Here is an 18,421-nt window from a genome sequence, read left to right as displayed (position 1 = left end):
ATCTGTACTATATTTCTGGGGACATTAAAAATGGGTAATGAGCTAAATCTAAAATTGAAAAGAGGAAGAACTGGACTGCCTTTGGGAAACTGTGTAGTTCTTTTAATGGACCCCCAAAGTTTTCTCAGAAACAAAGGCCCATCCTCTTAATTTCAGTATTCTTCAGTGATGTAGTATGTAGTACGGTTGTGAGTAATGGAATCGTATAGTCTCTGAAGTTGAAGATCACCCAAAGTACAACTGAAGCTGCACTCCGTAGCCCTCCAGAACCCAGGTCACTTCTATATCATGAGCCACTGCAGAAGGACTCTGTGGAGGAAGAATGCTGAAACACATTACAAATAAGGAATTACGTGGGAGAAGTATAAAATATGACATCAAAGAGTATGATCAGACTGAAGTGAACTCATCACCACATAGACAGGCAACCAGTGAACTAACCAGCCTTTGTGCTCTACTAGGATCCACACAATGGAAGAGGATGCAAGAAAGGGCCCAATGAGAGCATTAATGAAAGTAAATAAAAAAACACAGGCTGGACAGGGATGAGTTGCAATCTGTACCACTGGAGGGAATACCCAAATTGATAAGAATGAATTACCCTTTGAAGATATTTATGTTGCAAGTGCATTACAACTCATTTGACCCTTCACAGTAACTGTAAGATAATATATGTATTTTATATTTATGTTATCCCCATTTCACTGATGAGGAAACTAAGAATTAGAAAGGTTAAGTAATTTATTCATGGTCAGTCACACAACTAACGAGTGTCAGAGGCAGGATACAAACTCAGGCCACTCCTGACTCTAGATCCATTTCTCTTTCTCCCACAATAGCAGACAGTAATAATACTAAGTAGTATTATTGCCTTGGGGACTCCATCATCCTGCACTGTCTTGTTCTCCTCCACTCTCTTCCTAGGATCTTAACCACAAAAATTTGAAAACATACTACAGCTTTACAAAAAGTACATAGCTTTAATCACTTATAAGAAGATGAAAAACAAGGGAGCATGGTACCACAGGAGCAGACAGGTCTAGGGTGTCAGATAAGGATTCAGCATTTAACCAGGGGCCTACCTTTCAAATAGGACGAGTTGAGTCCAATTGGTAGGTAGTGATCAAGAGTCTTCTTTCTCTTGGAACCTAAAGAGAATAGATTGTCAGAGTAGACAGATTGTCAGATTAGACAGAAAGTACTTCCTAGAAATGAACTGGACAATCAATCAAGAGAAGTCACATATCTTTCCCATCTGACGTGTTTTCTCAGAAAAGACTCTTCAACTAATCTGGGCTATGTGGAAACAGTGGGAGGAAAAGGATGAGCTTGACCACTGTTGAATGTATATATTAATAATCATAGTGTTCTCATTTAAGTGTCATGAGAACCCTGTGAAGTAGGTATTAAGATGATTTTAAAGCTGAGCAAACTTATGACTTATCCATGGTGACAAAGCTGGTAAGTATCAGAATCAAAATTTCAATTGAGGTCTTTATGAATCTGAGGCTGAGAACACAATCCACTTGGACCCACTGTGGATCCAGATGTAGGATTCATGTCCTAACACCTCGGGGAGAGGAGGTTGGAGGAGAAGGAAAGAAGGAAATCCTTGCTCACCGGCAATTAGTACAGGTATAGAAGACAGTCTGTCCTTCATCAGCTGAGCGCATCTGCCGGGTATGATATGCCATTCCTTCATGACCACAGTTGGAACAGCGCCTGTCAATCTGAGAAATCAGTAAATTAGGAGGGACTCATAGCTCCCTGCTCAAAAACTTTCAGTGGTTCCTTAGTACCTATAGAATTTAATATCAACTTGTGCGCCAGGTATTTTACGGTTTTCCCACCACAATCTATGTCTAACTTAGCTTATTATTTATAGTATTCCCCTGCTTGTGCTCTACAGCCAGACAAAAGGGATTAATTAACTAGCTGTTTCCTGATCCTAACTGTAGCCTATTGACCATTTCTAAAATGTGTTCACCTGTTGAAATTCTTCTCTTCCTTTAAGGCCCAATGTAATACAGCAGAAAGATGCTGAATTTGGATCTGAGATCAAATCCCAAACTGCCCAACCCAAGAGCTGTTTGTTTCTAGGCAAGTCACCATCTGTCTGGGCCACAATTTCATTTTCATTGAATGAAATCAGACTGGATAATCTATAAGGCTCCTTCTATCTCTGGTAGCCTAAGATTTACAACTCCTTTATGAAACCTTCCCTTATCTTTCAGCTAAAACTGATCTTCACCTTCTCAGATTATCTTGTATTTTGCATGAATTAGATTTAGCCTTTACCAATCCACTTTGCCTCAAAATATTACACACTGCAGGCCCCTATTATATCTAATGATATGATGCAGTACACAGAAAAGATAATAATTATTTGTTGAATCTGCTGGCTTGATCCATACATATGTTAAGACTTCGAGATCTAACGTCTCATGGAGCCATGTAACTGAAGCGGAATGACTCTCACTCAACTCACCACTGGTCCCTGGAACTCGGGCCCCTCTTCCTCTGGCACCATCAGGGGTGTTCCCAACTTGTGGAACACGACCGAGGTGGCCACCACCTTCCCCTCGAACTCTGGAAGAGAAGGAGGAGGGCTGCTCGTTGCTCAGGCACAAGGTGAGATCCTGCACCGTTTCCCCCGGCCTCTCTCCGTCCCTACGGGTCCCACCCCCTGGTTAATGGCACCTTCAGGGCTGGCCTCTGGACACCAGACTGTCTCTCAAGCTCAGGGCCTTCCCCCACAACCTCCCTGCACCGAGAATCCATGCTCGTCAAAGCCTCTTATTCCAGAGGGGCTCTTACCCCGCACGTCTATGGAGAAATCACACCTGGGGCAAGTTACTGTGTCCAAAGTTCCTGGAAGAGGCAGAATTGAGCCGCATTCGGGGCAGAAATCCGAGTCCGAATGGAAGCTGGAGTCCATGGAGATGACCTGGGAGGAAGAGACTAAGCGGGGGCCATTCTTTTCTCCTCGCAGGACCTGGGGTCCGGCGAATCCCCTGCCTCCCTCCGCCCGTGACTGCTCTCAGTGCCCGACCCGCATCCTGCCCCAACGGTAGCTTCTCACCAGGATTCCGGCTCCAGGAGCAAGCCCGCGCCTCGGATCGGGACGTCAGCTCGCGCTGGCAGACGCGCCGGCCTGCGCTGGGCTGGGCCACGCGGGGCTGGGCCACGCGGGGCTGGGCCACGCGGGGCTGGGCCACGCGGGGCTGGGCTAGGGGAGCGCCGGGCTCTGGAGAGGCTGTAGCGTCACAGTGAGAACACGTGACCGCCTCCAGCATCCTGGAGCGCCGCGAGATTTCCGCGTCCCCGCAGCCCCGCCCACGGCGGACGTACGGGCGCGGCCTCTGTACCTAGGGTTATCTTCTAGACTCGAGCAGACGCTTCTCTCCTCTTGTCCTCCGGGTCTAGTCTCTGTCCCGAGGTCTGTTCCGCAGTGTGACTTTAAGGAACAACCTCCCCCAGGCCTTTGTCCCACTGCTGCTGCTGTTTGCACTACACAGTAAGGGGACCCGGAGGCTTCCCTATGGGTGCTGGAGCCGGACTCGCTGTGCGTTGTAGTTTTTTTTTTTTTTGCCTCTTCTCCCTTCCTAGGCCATGGCGGGGTTGGGGGGGGGGGGAGCCTTTGAATGATGGGAATTTAATCTCAGATGAATCAATCTGGCAAGAGTAGTCGGAGATCAGAACTCAGACATGAGCATAATTTCATCTCTTCCTCTCGACCCCAGACCTTCATTTTTATAGAGAAAATACAAGAAGCCAGGGAGTAAGGAGGATTTCCATGAGAAGATATGGTGTTCCCATTCATGAGATATTTGGCAAGGATAGATGATTTAGGTGTACACGGGCAGCGGCGTCACTCTTGGAGGTCTTTGTAGTTAAGGAAGCAATGAGTTTTAACAATATCTGTGAGATTCCAACTGGGTCATGTGCAACAGTGGAATCCATTTTAGTTATCAAATTAGCTGATCCATCAGTAAGCGTTTCTAAAATAGGTTTGCTTTTGTAAGTGGAATTTTTGTTTTTAGTCGTTTTTTCAGTAGTGTCAAACTCTTCATGGAATTTCACAGATATTGTTACAACTCCACAAGAACCTCCAAGAGTGATGCTGCCCATGTAAGCGTAATAATACTTAATGCTTATATAGGAGCAGCTATAATACATAGGTATGTATCTATATGTATCTATAGGTACAATAGATAGAGCTCAAGGTTTGGAAACAGGAAGATTCATCTTCCCGAATGAAAATCCAGCCTCTCGGTTTACCAACTGTGTTATCACAAGCAGGTCACTTAACCCTGTTTGCTTTCCCTGTAAAATGAGCTGTATCTTTGCCAAGAAAACCCCAAATGAGATCACAAAGAGTCCAACAAGACAAACATGATTAAACAACAATGCTTATATAAAAAAAAGTATGCATTAAATAAACTTATAAAACATGCCAGGCCTATGCTAAACACTGAGAATACAAAGAACATGCAAAAAAATGATCTGTAACTTCAAGGAGCTTACATTCTAATGGAGACATGTATGTTAAGTAAGCACATGTAGAATAGAGAGAGGGTAGCCTTTGGAGGAAAGGTACTAGCTGTTGTGAAGGGACCAAGAACTGCAGAAGGGGGTACTTGAACTAAGTCTTGAAACCAGGGATTCCAAGAGGTATGGAAGTGAGGAGTTCATGGAGGGCAGTCAGTACAAAGGTGAGCAGATGGGAGAGAACTTAAATGTGTGAGGATTGTCAAATAGACTGGATTGTACAGTGTGTGAGGAGAGTAATGTGTAAGAAAACTGGTGTTGGGGCAGACCTAATTCATGTTGGAATGAAATGAAGCACTCATAGATCATTAGAATATCAGTTAACAAAATGTTTGCACAGCCATATCATAGAAAGGATATTCAACAAGGATACTCCAGCATTTTAGTTTGCATAGACCAGGAAATTTGTCTGGTCACCAGGGCAGAATGTGGTGATTCTACAGTCACAGGTTTTAGGACACCCACCAAATCTGAAGGACCTTGATATCCATATAGGTGGCTCACAGGTAAACCATGCCATTATGACCAGAGGCTACTTCAAGGAAAGCACAGTTTGAATACTCTCAGCCCCCATCAACTTCTTAGAACAACTTTGCTTCCTTTCAAGGAAAAACTAGCCTAACCCATGTAGTAGGGAAGGGGAGAGCTCTAATAGTAGTGATTTTATTGCAACTGGAAAGCTAGGAGGAGTCCAGGTTATGAAGGACTTTAAATGCCACATTGAGCTTATGTTTGATGCTATAGATAATGGGAAAATATTGAGTGTTTACTGAGTGGGGTAAGGGGCAGGATGGATGACTTTGTCAAAGTTACACTTTAGGAAAGTCACTTTATGTCAAGAATGGATTAGAGTGGGAGAGACTTGAGGCATAGAGACCAATTAAAAGGTTGTATATTTCAGAACAGGTAAGAAGTGATCTGAGGACCCAAACTGGGGTTGTGACTGTGTTAGAGAAAATATCTAGTGGGATATCAATTTTGCAATATCTAAATCATTTAAATATTAAGCATGCAATCTCATGTAACCTCAGACTAGGTCAGTGATGACATAGAAGAATGTTTGTGACCTTCCCTTGTGTTGACATCAACCTGCACTATAAATAAACCCATGTCAACAGCAACTTCTCATCCTAAAGGATGTCAGAAGATTATTCAGAGTATTAGGGACTAGAGTGTTGGAGAGTAACTCTCTTGAATGATGATTTGAGAGCAAGGGTAGGAAAGGGAAAGGTTGGTAACTAAAGCTTAGGGAGCAGACTGGGACAAAGAAGAACCAGAGTACAAAGATGTTGTATCTGCAGATTGAGGCCCAGAGGGCAAGAGCCAAGAGGCTACAGAAGGAGAAAGAGCTGAAATGTCCAGAGATAAGAAATGTGCCAGAAAAGAAAAGAAGTTCTAAGAGTGCTGGATCTAGTGTAGAAATATGGGATAATGGAATACCAGAAGAGAAGCCAGGCTCTCCTGTGTCCAGCTCTACACTCCCAGACTCAGAATGGGTAAAGCTAAGTCCTCAAGAGAAGTAAGCACAATTTTGGGTTATTGTTCCATTTTTGAACAAATCAGGGGGCAAAATTTTCCTTATTCTTCTCAGAAAGGGCAACTTCTTTACATTGGGAAAAACTACCCTTTTTCTCTCTTTTGTGTGTATGTATATGTGTATACATATCTACATATATATAAATATAAAATATACATATATAAATAATCTATGTATTTAATATATGTGTGTATATGTGTATGTATCTATCCACATCTAATGTAGTATTAGTGGGAAGGGAGAAAAAAGTCCTTGCTTGAGAAATACCCTTATTTACAGTTATATAAGCATTAGATTTCTTGGTCCAACTTTGTGATAGAATTTACTCATTATCTTAGTTATTTAAAACAGTTTCCAAAGTTTTAATACTTATGTCTTTTTCATTGTTTAGATTATCCTGGGCAAAAAGTACCGAAGACCCTCGCATTGCCATAGGTCATCACTCTCCACTAGAAAAAAAAATTGTGGTAAGTTAATTAGCATAGCACTGTGCAATAGAGAGTTATGGTATCTTCATTTAGCAAGTTTCCGTGCTAGCAAAATTTCCCAGTTCAGGTTGGAAAACAAAATATTAATATTTACATAATGCTTTAAGATTTGCAAAGCACTTTACAAATATGATCTCATTTGATTCTCATGGACCACAGCCCTCTGGGAGGTGGTGATACTATTATCCTCATTCTACAGAATAATTCTGAAGACAAGCTAAAGTGACTTGTCCAGATCACACAGTTATTGCTAGTTAAGTGTCTGAGACTGAATTTGAACTCAAGTCAAACTTTTGGGTTGAAAACTCTCAAAAATAATCATCATGGTATATATATTTCTTACTTTGTTAGCAATGAGGCCTCAATATATATATACATATATATGTATGTATGTATGTATGTATATACACTTAGCAGTGAAAGTGAATCAAGCCTAATTGCTATTTTTACCAAAGGTAGAGAAAGCCAGTCAGTGTCTTGTCTCTGAGGGAGCCTTCACTGTCTTCCCTTGTGTACAATAGTGTAGAAAAATGTAAAAAAAAAAAAAATCCCTTCATTTTGACAGTTTAGTTGGTCTACATACTTGTGTACAATAATGTAGAAAAATGGAAAAAAAAAAATCCCTTCATTTTGACAGAGTTTAGGTGGTGTGCATACTCCAGCAGCAAGAAATCTGTTAGCTCAAAGACATAAAGAGGAACATGAGACCCTCTCTAAAGAAAAGGCTATGTCTTTTGACCACCGACTTGCTAAGGCAGAGAATTACTACTATACGAGAATCATGGAAATGATGGAAGAACAGAATGAATTTAAAAAGCCCAGAATGGAGCCAGTGACAACACCAAAAAGCCAGAGAAGCTTAGAGTCTGAAGAATGGGACTACGTAGTATCAGAAAGAGAGTTAAAGCAAATAGAGTGTCACATACACAGAGCAGAACAGGCCAGATGTATGGATACAAAATGGGAATCATTCCCCCAAATCCCAAGCAAAACACATTTTCCCCAAATCCTTTCACCTGAAAGTAAAAAGGATGTCATCAGGATGACCCCATCGATGAGAAAGCAGATAAGAGAGTGGGACCGGAAGCAGCAGACAAAAGAACATCTAGAACGCATGATTCGAGGTAGAGAACTTAATGAAGAAAGAAACAAGGAAAGACTTTCTGTAAGAATCCCAAGTCATCCTCCTCCATTTCTAAAGCGTATAAAGAAGAAGAGCCATAAAAGATTTGGATGGAGCACTGCTTATCCACTTCTCCAACCTCACGATGAAAGTCCAATCAAACTGGATGTCCTTGTGGCAGAATCATCAGAAAAAAAAGATGTGAGAAAAATTAAAAAACGAGTTCATAGGACATTTTTGAGTATTCCTTCACTTTTGAGGAGTCACTTAGAAAAAATGAAGCGTTATTAAAATTCTCTTATTTTTGTGACAAAGGTCATGACCTCTTTCTCAGATGAACCTATATTTATTGTTATTATGAAAGCTGTTCTGTGGTTATTATTTACCAAATATAGTATTTAGTATGGATTATCATACTGAATAACATAATTTATAAAGGGACTTGCTGGAAGCAGGTTCTGCTGATTTATTATACCCCTACATAAATTATCAACAATTTTCTTTATTTTCCTTTTCATTAGATTTCCCTTTTTTTTCATTTTTATTGTGAGACCCTTAAGGGCAGGGACTGCCTTGTGCATGTCATTGTATCCCCAGTGCTTGTACAGTTCCTGGGTACTAGTTAGTGTGTTTAATAAATGCTTATTGACTGTGACTGGTGATTTTGGTTTTCTTCTCTCTTAAAATAAATTAATTTACTGATAGTTTACTAATTTTTATTGGTCATTAAAAACACTAGGCTTATTGTTTTCAGTTTCTTTTATCTCCTTTGGTTTTCATATTTTCTGCTTTTGTACTTATTTGGGATTTTTAAGATAGTTTTTAGCTGGGGGATGGTTATTTAGTACTTTTAGAATAGCTTACATTTTTATAAGTGAAACTAATAGAACTTTTCATAAACAACCCAATATCAGGAAAATAAATTAGAAGCCATGATGAATTTCCAAAGGGGAAAAAATTCCTTATTCAGAAGGATTTAATAAAAATGCCTGTGCTCCATAAACTTTTTACAAAAAACAGAAAAAGGAAAGGCGTCTTACCAAACCCCAAAGTTTTTCCATTGGGGTAAACAAATAAGTTCTACTGATACAGAAACAAAGGAAAAATAAAATAGAGAAAGAAAGCTACATACCAACAACATCTCCACCATTTGACCTCAGGAGCTCCTTGCATGACTTGACATAGATAATGAATATCATACTTCTTGCCTTCTCGAGGGACAAAAGGGAGGGAGAGAATTTAGAACTCAAAATTTTAAAAAATAAATGTTGAAATTTTTTTCACATGTAATTGGGAAATTTTGTGAAATAAAAAAAATATTTTAAAAAATATCAGCTTAACCTTTATATCTCTTAAAGAAAAATCATTAGTAGATCAGCAGGATCTCTTTAATTCTGTATTTGGATCCATATGTGAATTGTTTCATCAATATTCTATTATATTGCAAATCATCTATGTAAATCTCATTGTAAAACTTAAAAGTGCTATATATGTTAGCTGCTGTTGTCCTTACTCTTTTTTTGACCAGTTCTTCCACTGTCTACAAGCTATAAGGAAAAGATGTTAATGAATATAGGCAGATTTTTGTCCCGGCCTAATTGCTGTGGGCTGCCCGAGTCATCCTACCTTAGTCCAGGTCTTCGGTGGCCAGCCAGTAAACGTAAGGAGAGAAGAGACTTTCCAGAGTCAAACAGGGGTTAGGCTTTATTCAGGATCTTGGTTACATGTCCATATGCAGGCGAGTTCTTCCCCAGGAGAAAGGAACCCCCCTCCTCCTCAAGGAGCAAGGATCACACACCAAGAGGACTGGGGCAGAAGAGGGGAGGGACCCCCGGGAGGGACTCCCCTCAGGCTTTACTGCCCCCACTTAAGCTCTCCCAGCCCCATAGTCCACACGTGGATACCATGCATGCTCTCAGCCCCTAGCTAATCAACAAAAAGGTGTGCTCAGACCATGGACCAATCTCAAGGGTGAGATGCTCTCTCCAGCAAGTTTCAACTGAGAAGAGGTGGAGAAACAAGAAAGCTAGAGTCTCACCCCTCAATTCCCAGCTGTTCCCTGGGGGGCCTCATGAGAGCTCGAAATCAAGAAGCCCTCATTTTTACCTGCCCGAAACCGTTCACGTGAGAACTGAGCTTACACCCCAACAGATTCTTAGAAAGCTTCTATTGTTTTGCTATTGTAAATAATGTTAGGAAAATCAAATCAACAAGAAAGGGCTTTTTATATATGCCAGGCATGCATTGTGCCTTGAATAATTTTGTTTTATTACGTAAAGATGCTCTTGACTTTAATTTCCTTATCTGTAAAATCAGTAGGTTGACAACTAAATGACTTCAAAGATATCTTCTAACTATTATAAATCCGTGATTATCTTTGTTCGTATTAAGAAAAGACTCATTCTATATTTTTTATATTTTAGTGTAAATATGTATACTTTTTTCTGTGTTTGTTGCTATAAGCATGGCTTTAAGTTGTGGTTGTAGTTTTACGTCAGTCTAGTCTTGGTAACAGTGAATAATTTTTGGATACGTTGTTGAAACTTCACGCTTGAGGTGTAATGGTGGAGACAATGTGGAAGCAACTATGTACAAACAAGCTGTATACAGGATAAGTTGGAAATAATCAACAGAGAGAATCAGTAGAATTAAGGTGGGTCAGGAAAGATTTTCTATAGAAAATGGGATTTTAGCCAAGACTGAAAGGAGGCTGGTATGGGGATAGCCAGGCAGTGAAAATGCATGGGATTGGGGTGGGGGTTGGGGGGCGAGAAGGGAAAAAGAGAGAGAGAGAGAATATGAATGTATGTATGTGTGTGTATGTAAGACTGGAGTGGGGAGCATTTTACTTCTTTAAGCACAAGACACAAGTTACCTTCTCAGACTGCAGTAGCCAATTCATTGATGCCAAAGCAGAGCTGAAGAGTGAGTTCATTTGGATAGTGCAGTTTGTCCCAAAGTTTAATACTTTTTACAGATGGTCTTTACACTGTAAGGAGACTACCTTTATCTACAACAGCAGATATATAACATCCCAATTCAGCCTGGCTCAGGTTTCATTCACTTTCAGAATACTTACTGAGTGCCTGCTTTATAGTAAGCATGTGTGGGAAAGCTCTGTGTTAGTCAACAAAGGGTATCACAATAAATAAGATATGGTTTCTTCAGGAGAACAATTTATGCAATAACAATAACATTTTAATAAATAAATTTGAAAGTCAAGAACTCTGATCAATGCAAGTGACCAACCAAGATTTCAAAGGAACCAATGATAAAGCATGCTATACCCACATTTTGACAGATGATAGACTGGGTGCAGAATGAAACATTTTTTTGGACATAGCCAATGCAAGACTTTGTTTTGCTTGACTAATACTATTAGTTATAGGGCTCTACTTTTCTTTTGTAAAAGAGTAAAAAATTGAATGGGAGAAAAAATAGATTTTTGTTGACTAAAAAAAATAATAAAAAATTATGGTTCTTTCCTTTAAGGAGTTTAATTAAAATGAATCTACATTTTCCTAACTCACCAGACATCAGCTGTCCTGGGGCAAAAGGCAGGGAGGGTGGGTGGGATGTGGCAGAGATATATGGCCAGTGTAATTAGAGGTGGTGGACAGACACCCAGAAAGAGAGCTAAGAGAAATCTGTAGTTACCAAATTACCAAAGAACAACTGAGAAAGAAAGGTTGGCAGGTTGGCAGGCAGGTAGGGAGAATTCTAGGAAGGTCTTCTGGAGAAGATGACATGATTTCTAAGTTCACTTACAGGTCTAAAATTCTGTTGCTATATAAGGTGGCAGCCATGGGCTGAAACATCAAATATCAGTTGGTAGCATCTGGAGAAGAAATGATTCTGGCAGCATCTGGTATGTGGGGAATAAGGGGGAAGCAGGGGACAATGAAGAGGAGAAAAGGAATGAGAGACCCTTGGGGTCAAGCTGAGAAAGGAATAAGAAGTTTAGCAATGGATACATGATGATGTATAGTTAATATTCAACTAAAATAGCATCATGACCTTATATCATGAAAGTTAACTACTACATTCTTTCATAAATGGTCCCGTGGAACCTATTGTGTCAGAAAGAAAGGTGGGTTACGCTGGATAAACCATTACTGCTTTATTTCTACTTCTGAAGAAGAAATTATACACATCCTCTGACATATTTTTCTTTTTGCAAATGCTAAGCATTTCTATGAAGGGAGAGAAAGCAAAGCAGTCTACATATTTCTCATTTTTCATTTTGTTGTATGTTTTGTCTCAGTTGTTTTCCATCTAAATTTTTGGTGGTCCCATGTTTACTAAACATCAGATAAATTTCAAAAAACAGAAAATAAAATAGATTATATTTGAAGTCATGAATCTATTATGTGCAGCTTGCGTTTTAAAATTTGTGAATCCAACATGTCAGTTTCAAAGCTGTCTTGCTCGTTGCTATATCAACCCATTTTTGTGTACTTGGAGCCAAAAGGGAAAGAATTATGTAAAGCATATTAAAACAAGAGACAATTCAATTCTGTTCAAAACACTTATTATATGCCTTCTAGGTAGCAAGAGTTCTGGGTGTCTTTTTAAAGTAATCACTGACAAGTGATTACTATCTCGAGGGGTATGGGAAAAGAGTAGAGTGAGGACAGAAGGGACAAAAGCAGACATATTTACATAAATGGACTTAGGGAGGTTTCAGAATTGGAGGTTTATAAAATGTGGCAAGTAGTTGCAGCAAGTTTGTGTAGCACAGAGCTGAATAGGCTTATTTCACATCCTCCTCACTCCAGATTCAGCTTTCTCAGGTCTCCTAGACCCTGGGCACTCCCAGCATCCCACTTAAGAGTCTTCCTATGTAGCTCCTCTAGAACTCAGTTGTCTCCATATTTCTCTGCCTTCATATTAATAGCTTGTTAACACAGCACTTATCTCACCACAGCTTTCTGAATTTAAAGGTGCAGCATTGAAGTGACTTCTCCAGGGTCAAGCAGTTAGGTGTTGCAGTGGATGGAGTGCTGGACCTGGAGCTTTGAAAGCCTGGATTCTAATGCTGCCTCAGACACTTACTAGTTGTGTGATCCTGGTCAAGTTACTTAACTTTTGCCTGCCTCAGTTTCCACATCTGTAAAATGGGGATAATAATAGCACCTACTTCCCAAGGTTGTGGTAGGAGAAAATGAAATAAAATCTATGGGACACTTAACAAACTTTAAAGCACATGCCATCTAAATTAAGCTTCTGATGAATTCAGTGTCCCACCCTCGCTTTGCCTCAGCTCTTTCTCTACAGTTTAGTGATGGTACCCTTCACTTACTCAGTCACTTGTCTTTCCTTGACTTCCCCCTCTCTTTGCCCTCACCAAGCCCACTCCCATTTCCCTAGGCCCTCTCCTTATTATCCCTGGACTCTCCAAGGCCTGGACCTGCTGCAATCCTAGCTCTTTCTTTTCTTAGGATTGGCTTCAGGTGCCACCAGGGGCTGTGCTGTAGGGAGCTGTTGAGGACCACAACAGTTCCATTTCATGATGGCCTGATAAGCCCACTCTATCGTGCTAATGGAGCAAAGGTTGTTGGTTCGGCCCTCCGGGATCTCATATAATAGCTCCAAGGCTTTCGGGTCTTAGGTAAACATCTTAGTATTTGAACAAACATCCTGAGGCAGTCATTGGGACAAGCGTTTGTTAATGAAAGAGGATTGGTGAAAGTAATCACAGCAGGAGCTTGCCACTAGTATGGAACTTAATGGCTACACTGATTTAAAGCTTATACTTGCTAATAATAAACGGAGCTTGTAACATCTTTGTCTTTTGCCTCATCACTGCGTGTCTGAGATCGAGATGTCCCGAGGGTAGGGGGTCTCTCCACTGAGCTGGCCGTAGCGCTGTGCCTCCTTTCCATTAGCTCACAAAGATGTCTGTTTGGAGGCTGGCGGTGGGGCTGCGCCCTGCCACCCCTGCTCTCTTTGTCTGGTGGAAATAACTGAGGGAAAGGAAGGGAGTGGGAGGGAGGTGGGGCTGGAGTGTCTTCCTTTCCTGTAAAGCTAGACCAAAGCTTTAAAAGCAGACAAAGTTTCCTTATGAATAAACGCAACTCCACAGAAAGCAAGAACCTCTTGCAGATTTTGAGGGCATTTCTTTGACTTCCTAGACCCTATCTATTCTGTTCGTTGCATCAAGTTTAATAAAATTCCAATAGACTTTTTAAAAATTCTGAATGGATTTTCTCTTTCAGTAAAGGTTTTACCAAAGCAAATCCTTTCTGTCAATACAGGGACAAGAAAAATCTTAACTGCACTTCTAAATGCAAGAAACTCCATATTCTCTAGCTATGGCAATGCATTGAATCCAATGAAATAAAACATGTTCTGAGATAATACCATTCTTTCCACTCTAAATCTGCTGCCAGGCTTGGAATAGGAAGCCCCTACTTGGGGCTTCGTGATGAAAAGATGCTATGTGGGTTAGGGAGAAAGGGGAGGCCTTTGGAAATCTGAGGAAAGCTTGCCCCACAAGTTCCACAGGCATGGGATCGTTCATTTGTGTGTGCTCACTGATGGTTCACCAGAATTGAGTGTTAAATGAAGAAGCCCTTGCCACAGCAGGAGGGTTTCTTACTTGTATGGGTCTTATGACCCATACAAACAGAACAGAGTATTTGCCAAAGATTTTGCCACACTCATGGCATTTGTAGGACTCTTCACCTGTGTGTGCTCACTGGTGCCTAGTATGGTACATCTGCTGAGTGAAATCCTTTGCATATTGAGGGTAGGCATAGAGCTATTCATATATGTGAATGCACTAATGGTAGACCTGGTCTGGCTAAAGTGTTTGCCACAGATGATATAGCAGTGGGGTTGCTCACCTATGTGGGTTTTCTGGTGCTGTACCCAAATTGAGCTTTGCCTTAAATGCTCGTCACACTCACTACAGCCAATTAGGTTTTTCCCCAATGTGTGTCTGCTAGTATTTGATAAGGTTGGAGCTCGAGCTGAAACTCTTGCCACAGTTAACAACAGATGTAAGACATCTCAGGCCCCTTGCTCCCTGTTCTTTGGTAGGGCTGGCGGGGACAGTGGCAACCCTGGCTGTAGTAGGGTCTGAACCCTATCACCTGTCTCTGTAGCTGTCCCTGCTTTGGTCTCATTTTCATTTTAGTACCTGGAAAGAATGACATCTCTAAGAAGGCAGCATTTAATTCCATCAAAAATAAAGGACAAATGAAGCTTAGAGAGATGCAGGATTCTTGGCTCAATAAGAAGGCAGATGAAATTCAGTTTTATGCTGACAGTAACAATTCAAAGTGCTTTTATGATGCCCTTAAGGCCCTTTATGGAACAAAGACCTATGGTGCTTTTCACTACTTAGTGCTGATGGAACTACATTGGGCTGAACACTTCCATAAAGGTCTCCAGAGAACATCATCAATCAAAGCTGAAGCCATTGATTGTTTACCTCAGGTTGAAGTAAACCCCTCCCTAGCTGAAGTTCCAACTGAAGAAGAGCTTTTGAATTTCACTGGGGTTCTCTCCTGTGGCAAAGAACCTAGTGCTGATCCTATTCCAGCTGAGATTTACAAGGTGGTGGTGGTGGTGGGGTGTTCTGTTGCTTAAACAAAAGCTGACTGAAATTTTCCAGGTTATATGGCAAGAGGAGGTTATCAGGCGTTCAAGGACGCTTCCATTGTCCATCTCTATAAAGGTAAAGGAAATAGATTGTACTGTGACAATCACAGGGGCTCTCAGTCCTTGCTGGCATGATTTTTGTCAGAGTCCTCTGAAATAGGCTCATCCTTCACCTGGAAGATGGTCATCTATCTGAGAGCCAGTGTGACTTCAGAAAGGGCAAAGGAATGGTCGATATGGAATTTGTTACCTGACAACTGCAGGAGAAATGCCGAGCAGAAAAGAGGTCTGTATACAATGTTTGTAGATCTAACCAAGACCTTTGATACTGTCAATCATGAGGGCTTATGGAAAATTATGTCAAAATTTTGTTACCTGGAGAAGTTCCCAGGTTCTGGATAATGGATGATGCTCTTGTACTTTTTTAGTTACCAATAGAGTGAAATAAAGCTGTGTGCTTGCTTCCATGCTTTTTAGAATAATATTTTCAGGCAATGTTGTCAAATGCCTTCAATGAGGATGAACACAGCATCAAAGTCAGCTACCGCGCTGATGGTAAATTCTTCTCTAATCTTGGAAAGACTACAAGACAAGACCAAAGTGGAGGGGTTGTTGGTGCATATTTTTTGTTTGCAGATGCTTGTGCAACTCAATGTGGCCTCTGAAGCTGAGAAGCACCAAAATATATCGATTCTCTGCTACTTGTCCTAATTTTGGCCTAACAATTATCACCAAGAAAACAGATGCACCATCAGCCAGCACCACACCATCCATATGTGGAACCACTAGTTACAGCAAATGGAGAAGTTTTAAATGCTGTGGTTAATTTCACTTACCTTGGCAGCATACTTTCTAGAGATGTGCACCTTGATAATGAGGTTGAAGCATGCATTGTCAGAGCCAGCTTAGTGTTTGGGAGGCTCTGAATGAAAGATGGAGGGGAAAGATATTAAACTGCATAACAGAACTATTGTGCTGGCCTCGTTGCATGCCTGTGAAACCTGGACAATCTTAGGAAAATTCTGAAGATCTCCTGGAAGGACAGAATACCAGACACTGAAGTCCTTTTTCGAACTAAGATGCCAAGTATTCAAACTCTACCGTGGAGAGCACAACTCTGCTGGTCTGGCCATGTTGTTTGAATGTCAAATGTACATTTGCCAAAAAGACTATTTTATGAAGAACTCACACAAGTCAGGCATTCACATGGTAATCAGAAGAAGCAATACAAGGACACTTTCAAGGTCTCTCTGAAGAACTCTGGAATTGATTGTATGACATGGGAGACACTGGAATAGGACTACATGGCATGTCCTCATCAGATAAAGTAGTGTGCTCTATGAACAAAGCAGAATTGAAGTAGCTCAAAAGAAATGTTAAGATGCGCAAATTTAGAGAATCCACCCCAAATGTTCCCATGGACTATTTGTAACTGATTTGTGGTAGAGCCTTCCAAGCTTGTGCTAGTCTTATCAGCCACAGACACACTGTAACTTGACTCTAACATAGTGGTGTCATTTTTAGTCCCTTTTAAGGACAAAGGACAATGACCAACTCAGGTTTTTCTTTAGTCTAGCTATCCCTACTTTCTCTCATTTCTCCATTTAGGACTCATTTTTATCATTTGGATCTTAGAATTTAGAACTGGAAGGAATCTTAGAGATTCTCTGGTCTCCACATTCTCATTTTATAGATAAGTAAACTGAAGCCTCAGAGCTTCAGAAGTGTAAGGTGACGCAGTTAAAAAAAAAGCCTCAGAGCGAGGAGTTCAAGTCCTCCAATTCTAAAGCTGTACTCTCTCCAACTATTATGAGGACAAAATCCCTTTCCAAAGCACTTGTATACCCCTAGTTGATACAGGCCCATGGAGAGTCATCTTCCTGAGTTCAAATCTGGCCTCAGACACTTACTAACTGTGTGACCCTGGGCAAGTCACTTAACCCTATTTGCTTCAGTTCCCTCATTTGTAAAATGTGCTGGAGAAGGAAATGGCAAACCACTCCAATATATTTGCCAAGAAAACTCCAGATAGGGTCATGAAGAGTTGGACATGACTGAAAACAACTGAACAACAACAATAAAGAGACAGAACTTCTTCCCCTAATCCTTTCATCACCTGGGAAAAATGGGAAGGCCAGTGGACCTCAGTAGGGTTTGTTCATTTTCTTTGAATGATTAAATGTGTATGACTATATTGTGGATTGCCCATGTAAATAGTAGTAGTAGTAGTAGTAGTAGTAGTAGTAGTAGTAGTAGTAGTAGTAGTAGTAGTAGTAGTTGTAGTCGTAGTACTAGTGGTGGTGGTGGTGGTATAGAGGTTTTTGAATGAGAAGATCTCAGAGGTAGAATGGAGATTCATGGTCTTTGATAATTTTCTTTTCTTAAATTTGGAGCATATTTTTTTCATACTCTGATTGAACTAAGGTCAATAAGGATTTCCCTCAATTAATTATTAAAGTCACAACCTGTTTTTTCATAGACCTGTAGAAAGCAGGCATGTATAAGCTGCTGTTGCCTGTGCAACATCTCCAGGGTCACTCAGGAAAGCCCATCAAATGCATATAATGATAATAATAGTCAAAATAACTAGCATTTATATAGTGCCAGGCATTATGTTAAGTGTTTTACAAATAAATTATTCAATCCTTACCATCACCTTGGGAAATACCATTTTATGACTGAAGAAACTGAGGCAAAAAGTAGTCTTGCTCAGGGTTCCATAGTTAATAAGTATCTGAGGCCAGATTTGAACTCATGTCTTCCTGACTCCAGGCCTAGTGCTCTATTTATTGTGCTACTTAGGGGTATATCCTGCTTGCACCTACTATCACACTTACGAATTGTTAAGCCATTCATACCTTCTCTTCATCAAGTATAGTACAAAAATAGATTCACTCAGCAGCATAAGGACAGCCTGTCTTTGGAATAGAGAGATTTGAGGGAGAAGCTTGACTACTGGACAGAAAGTAACCTTGACTCCCAAGCTCAACTGCACTTACTCACGTTTGGAAAAAGGATAGTAAAATGTCAGTGGCCTGAGAATGGAGCAAGCAGGAAGGAAATACAGAGGCCTGAGAGGTGAGATTGCAGGCAGGAGACATAGGGCTGGAGCAT

General features: G+C 40.8%; 2 protein-coding genes across 4 annotated transcripts in view; one reads left to right on the top strand and one right to left on the bottom strand.

The window, feature by feature from the left end:
- Positions 1 to 80: 80 nt before the first annotated feature.
- Positions 81 to 3,332, bottom strand: POLR1H (RNA polymerase I subunit H). Of its 2 annotated transcripts, none has more exons than XM_072641529.1 (6): positions 3,083 to 3,332; positions 2,818 to 2,947; positions 2,489 to 2,589; positions 1,621 to 1,730; positions 1,083 to 1,148; positions 81 to 325 (listed from the first exon to the last, which is right to left on the bottom strand). In XM_072641529.1, exons 2-5 carry the CDS (start codon positions 2,936 to 2,938, stop codon positions 1,124 to 1,126), a joined length of 357 nt encoding a protein of 118 aa, XP_072497630.1. In that variant the 5' UTR covers positions 2,939 to 2,947; positions 3,083 to 3,332; the 3' UTR covers positions 81 to 325; positions 1,083 to 1,123. The 2 variants fall into 2 exon arrangements, with proteins under 2 accessions (XP_072497630.1, XP_072497631.1); XM_072641530.1 differs by having other exon boundaries at positions 81 to 309; positions 3,083 to 3,320.
- Positions 3,333 to 5,678: 2,346 nt separating this feature from the next.
- Positions 5,679 to 18,421, top strand: part of LOC140525827 (putative uncharacterized protein ZNRD1-AS1) — a 20,900-nt gene continuing 8,157 nt past the window's right edge. Inside the window, exons 1-3 of one of the 2 annotated variants that reach the window (XM_072641523.1) lie at positions 5,679 to 6,070; positions 6,480 to 6,555; positions 7,214 to 8,354. In XM_072641523.1, coding sequence (XP_072497624.1) covers positions 5,838 to 6,070; positions 6,480 to 6,555; positions 7,214 to 7,990 — 1,086 coding nt within the window. In that variant the 5' untranslated portion in view covers positions 5,679 to 5,837 and the 3' untranslated portion in view covers positions 7,991 to 8,354. Of the gene's footprint in view, positions 6,071 to 6,479; positions 6,556 to 7,213; positions 8,355 to 18,421 lie in introns of those variants that run through there. The other variant, XM_072641524.1, reaches the window with a different exon arrangement.

The sequence above is a fragment of the Notamacropus eugenii genome, chromosome 2 (genome assembly GCF_028372415.1).
Source record: "Notamacropus eugenii isolate mMacEug1 chromosome 2, mMacEug1.pri_v2, whole genome shotgun sequence".
NCBI lineage: Eukaryota > Metazoa > Chordata > Mammalia > Diprotodontia > Macropodidae > Notamacropus > Notamacropus eugenii.
Note: the sequence above shows the minus strand (reverse complement) of the source record. Positions and strands in the feature narration are given on the sequence as shown.

Excerpts from the sequence above, each read along its gene's own strand:
- POLR1H (XM_072641529.1), bottom strand. The coding sequence starts at position 2,938 with ATGGACTCCAGCTTCCATTCGGACTCGGATTTCTGCCCCGAATGCGGC. Across the intron at positions 2,590-2,817 it reads TTTCTCCATAGACGTGCGGG|AGTTCGAGGGGAAGGTGGTG; the intron begins GTAAGAGCCCCT and ends CTTCTCTTCCAG. Across the intron at positions 1,149-1,620 it reads TATACCTGTACTAATTGCCG|GTTCCAAGAGAAAGAAGACT; the intron begins GTGAGCAAGGAT and ends TATTCTCTTTAG.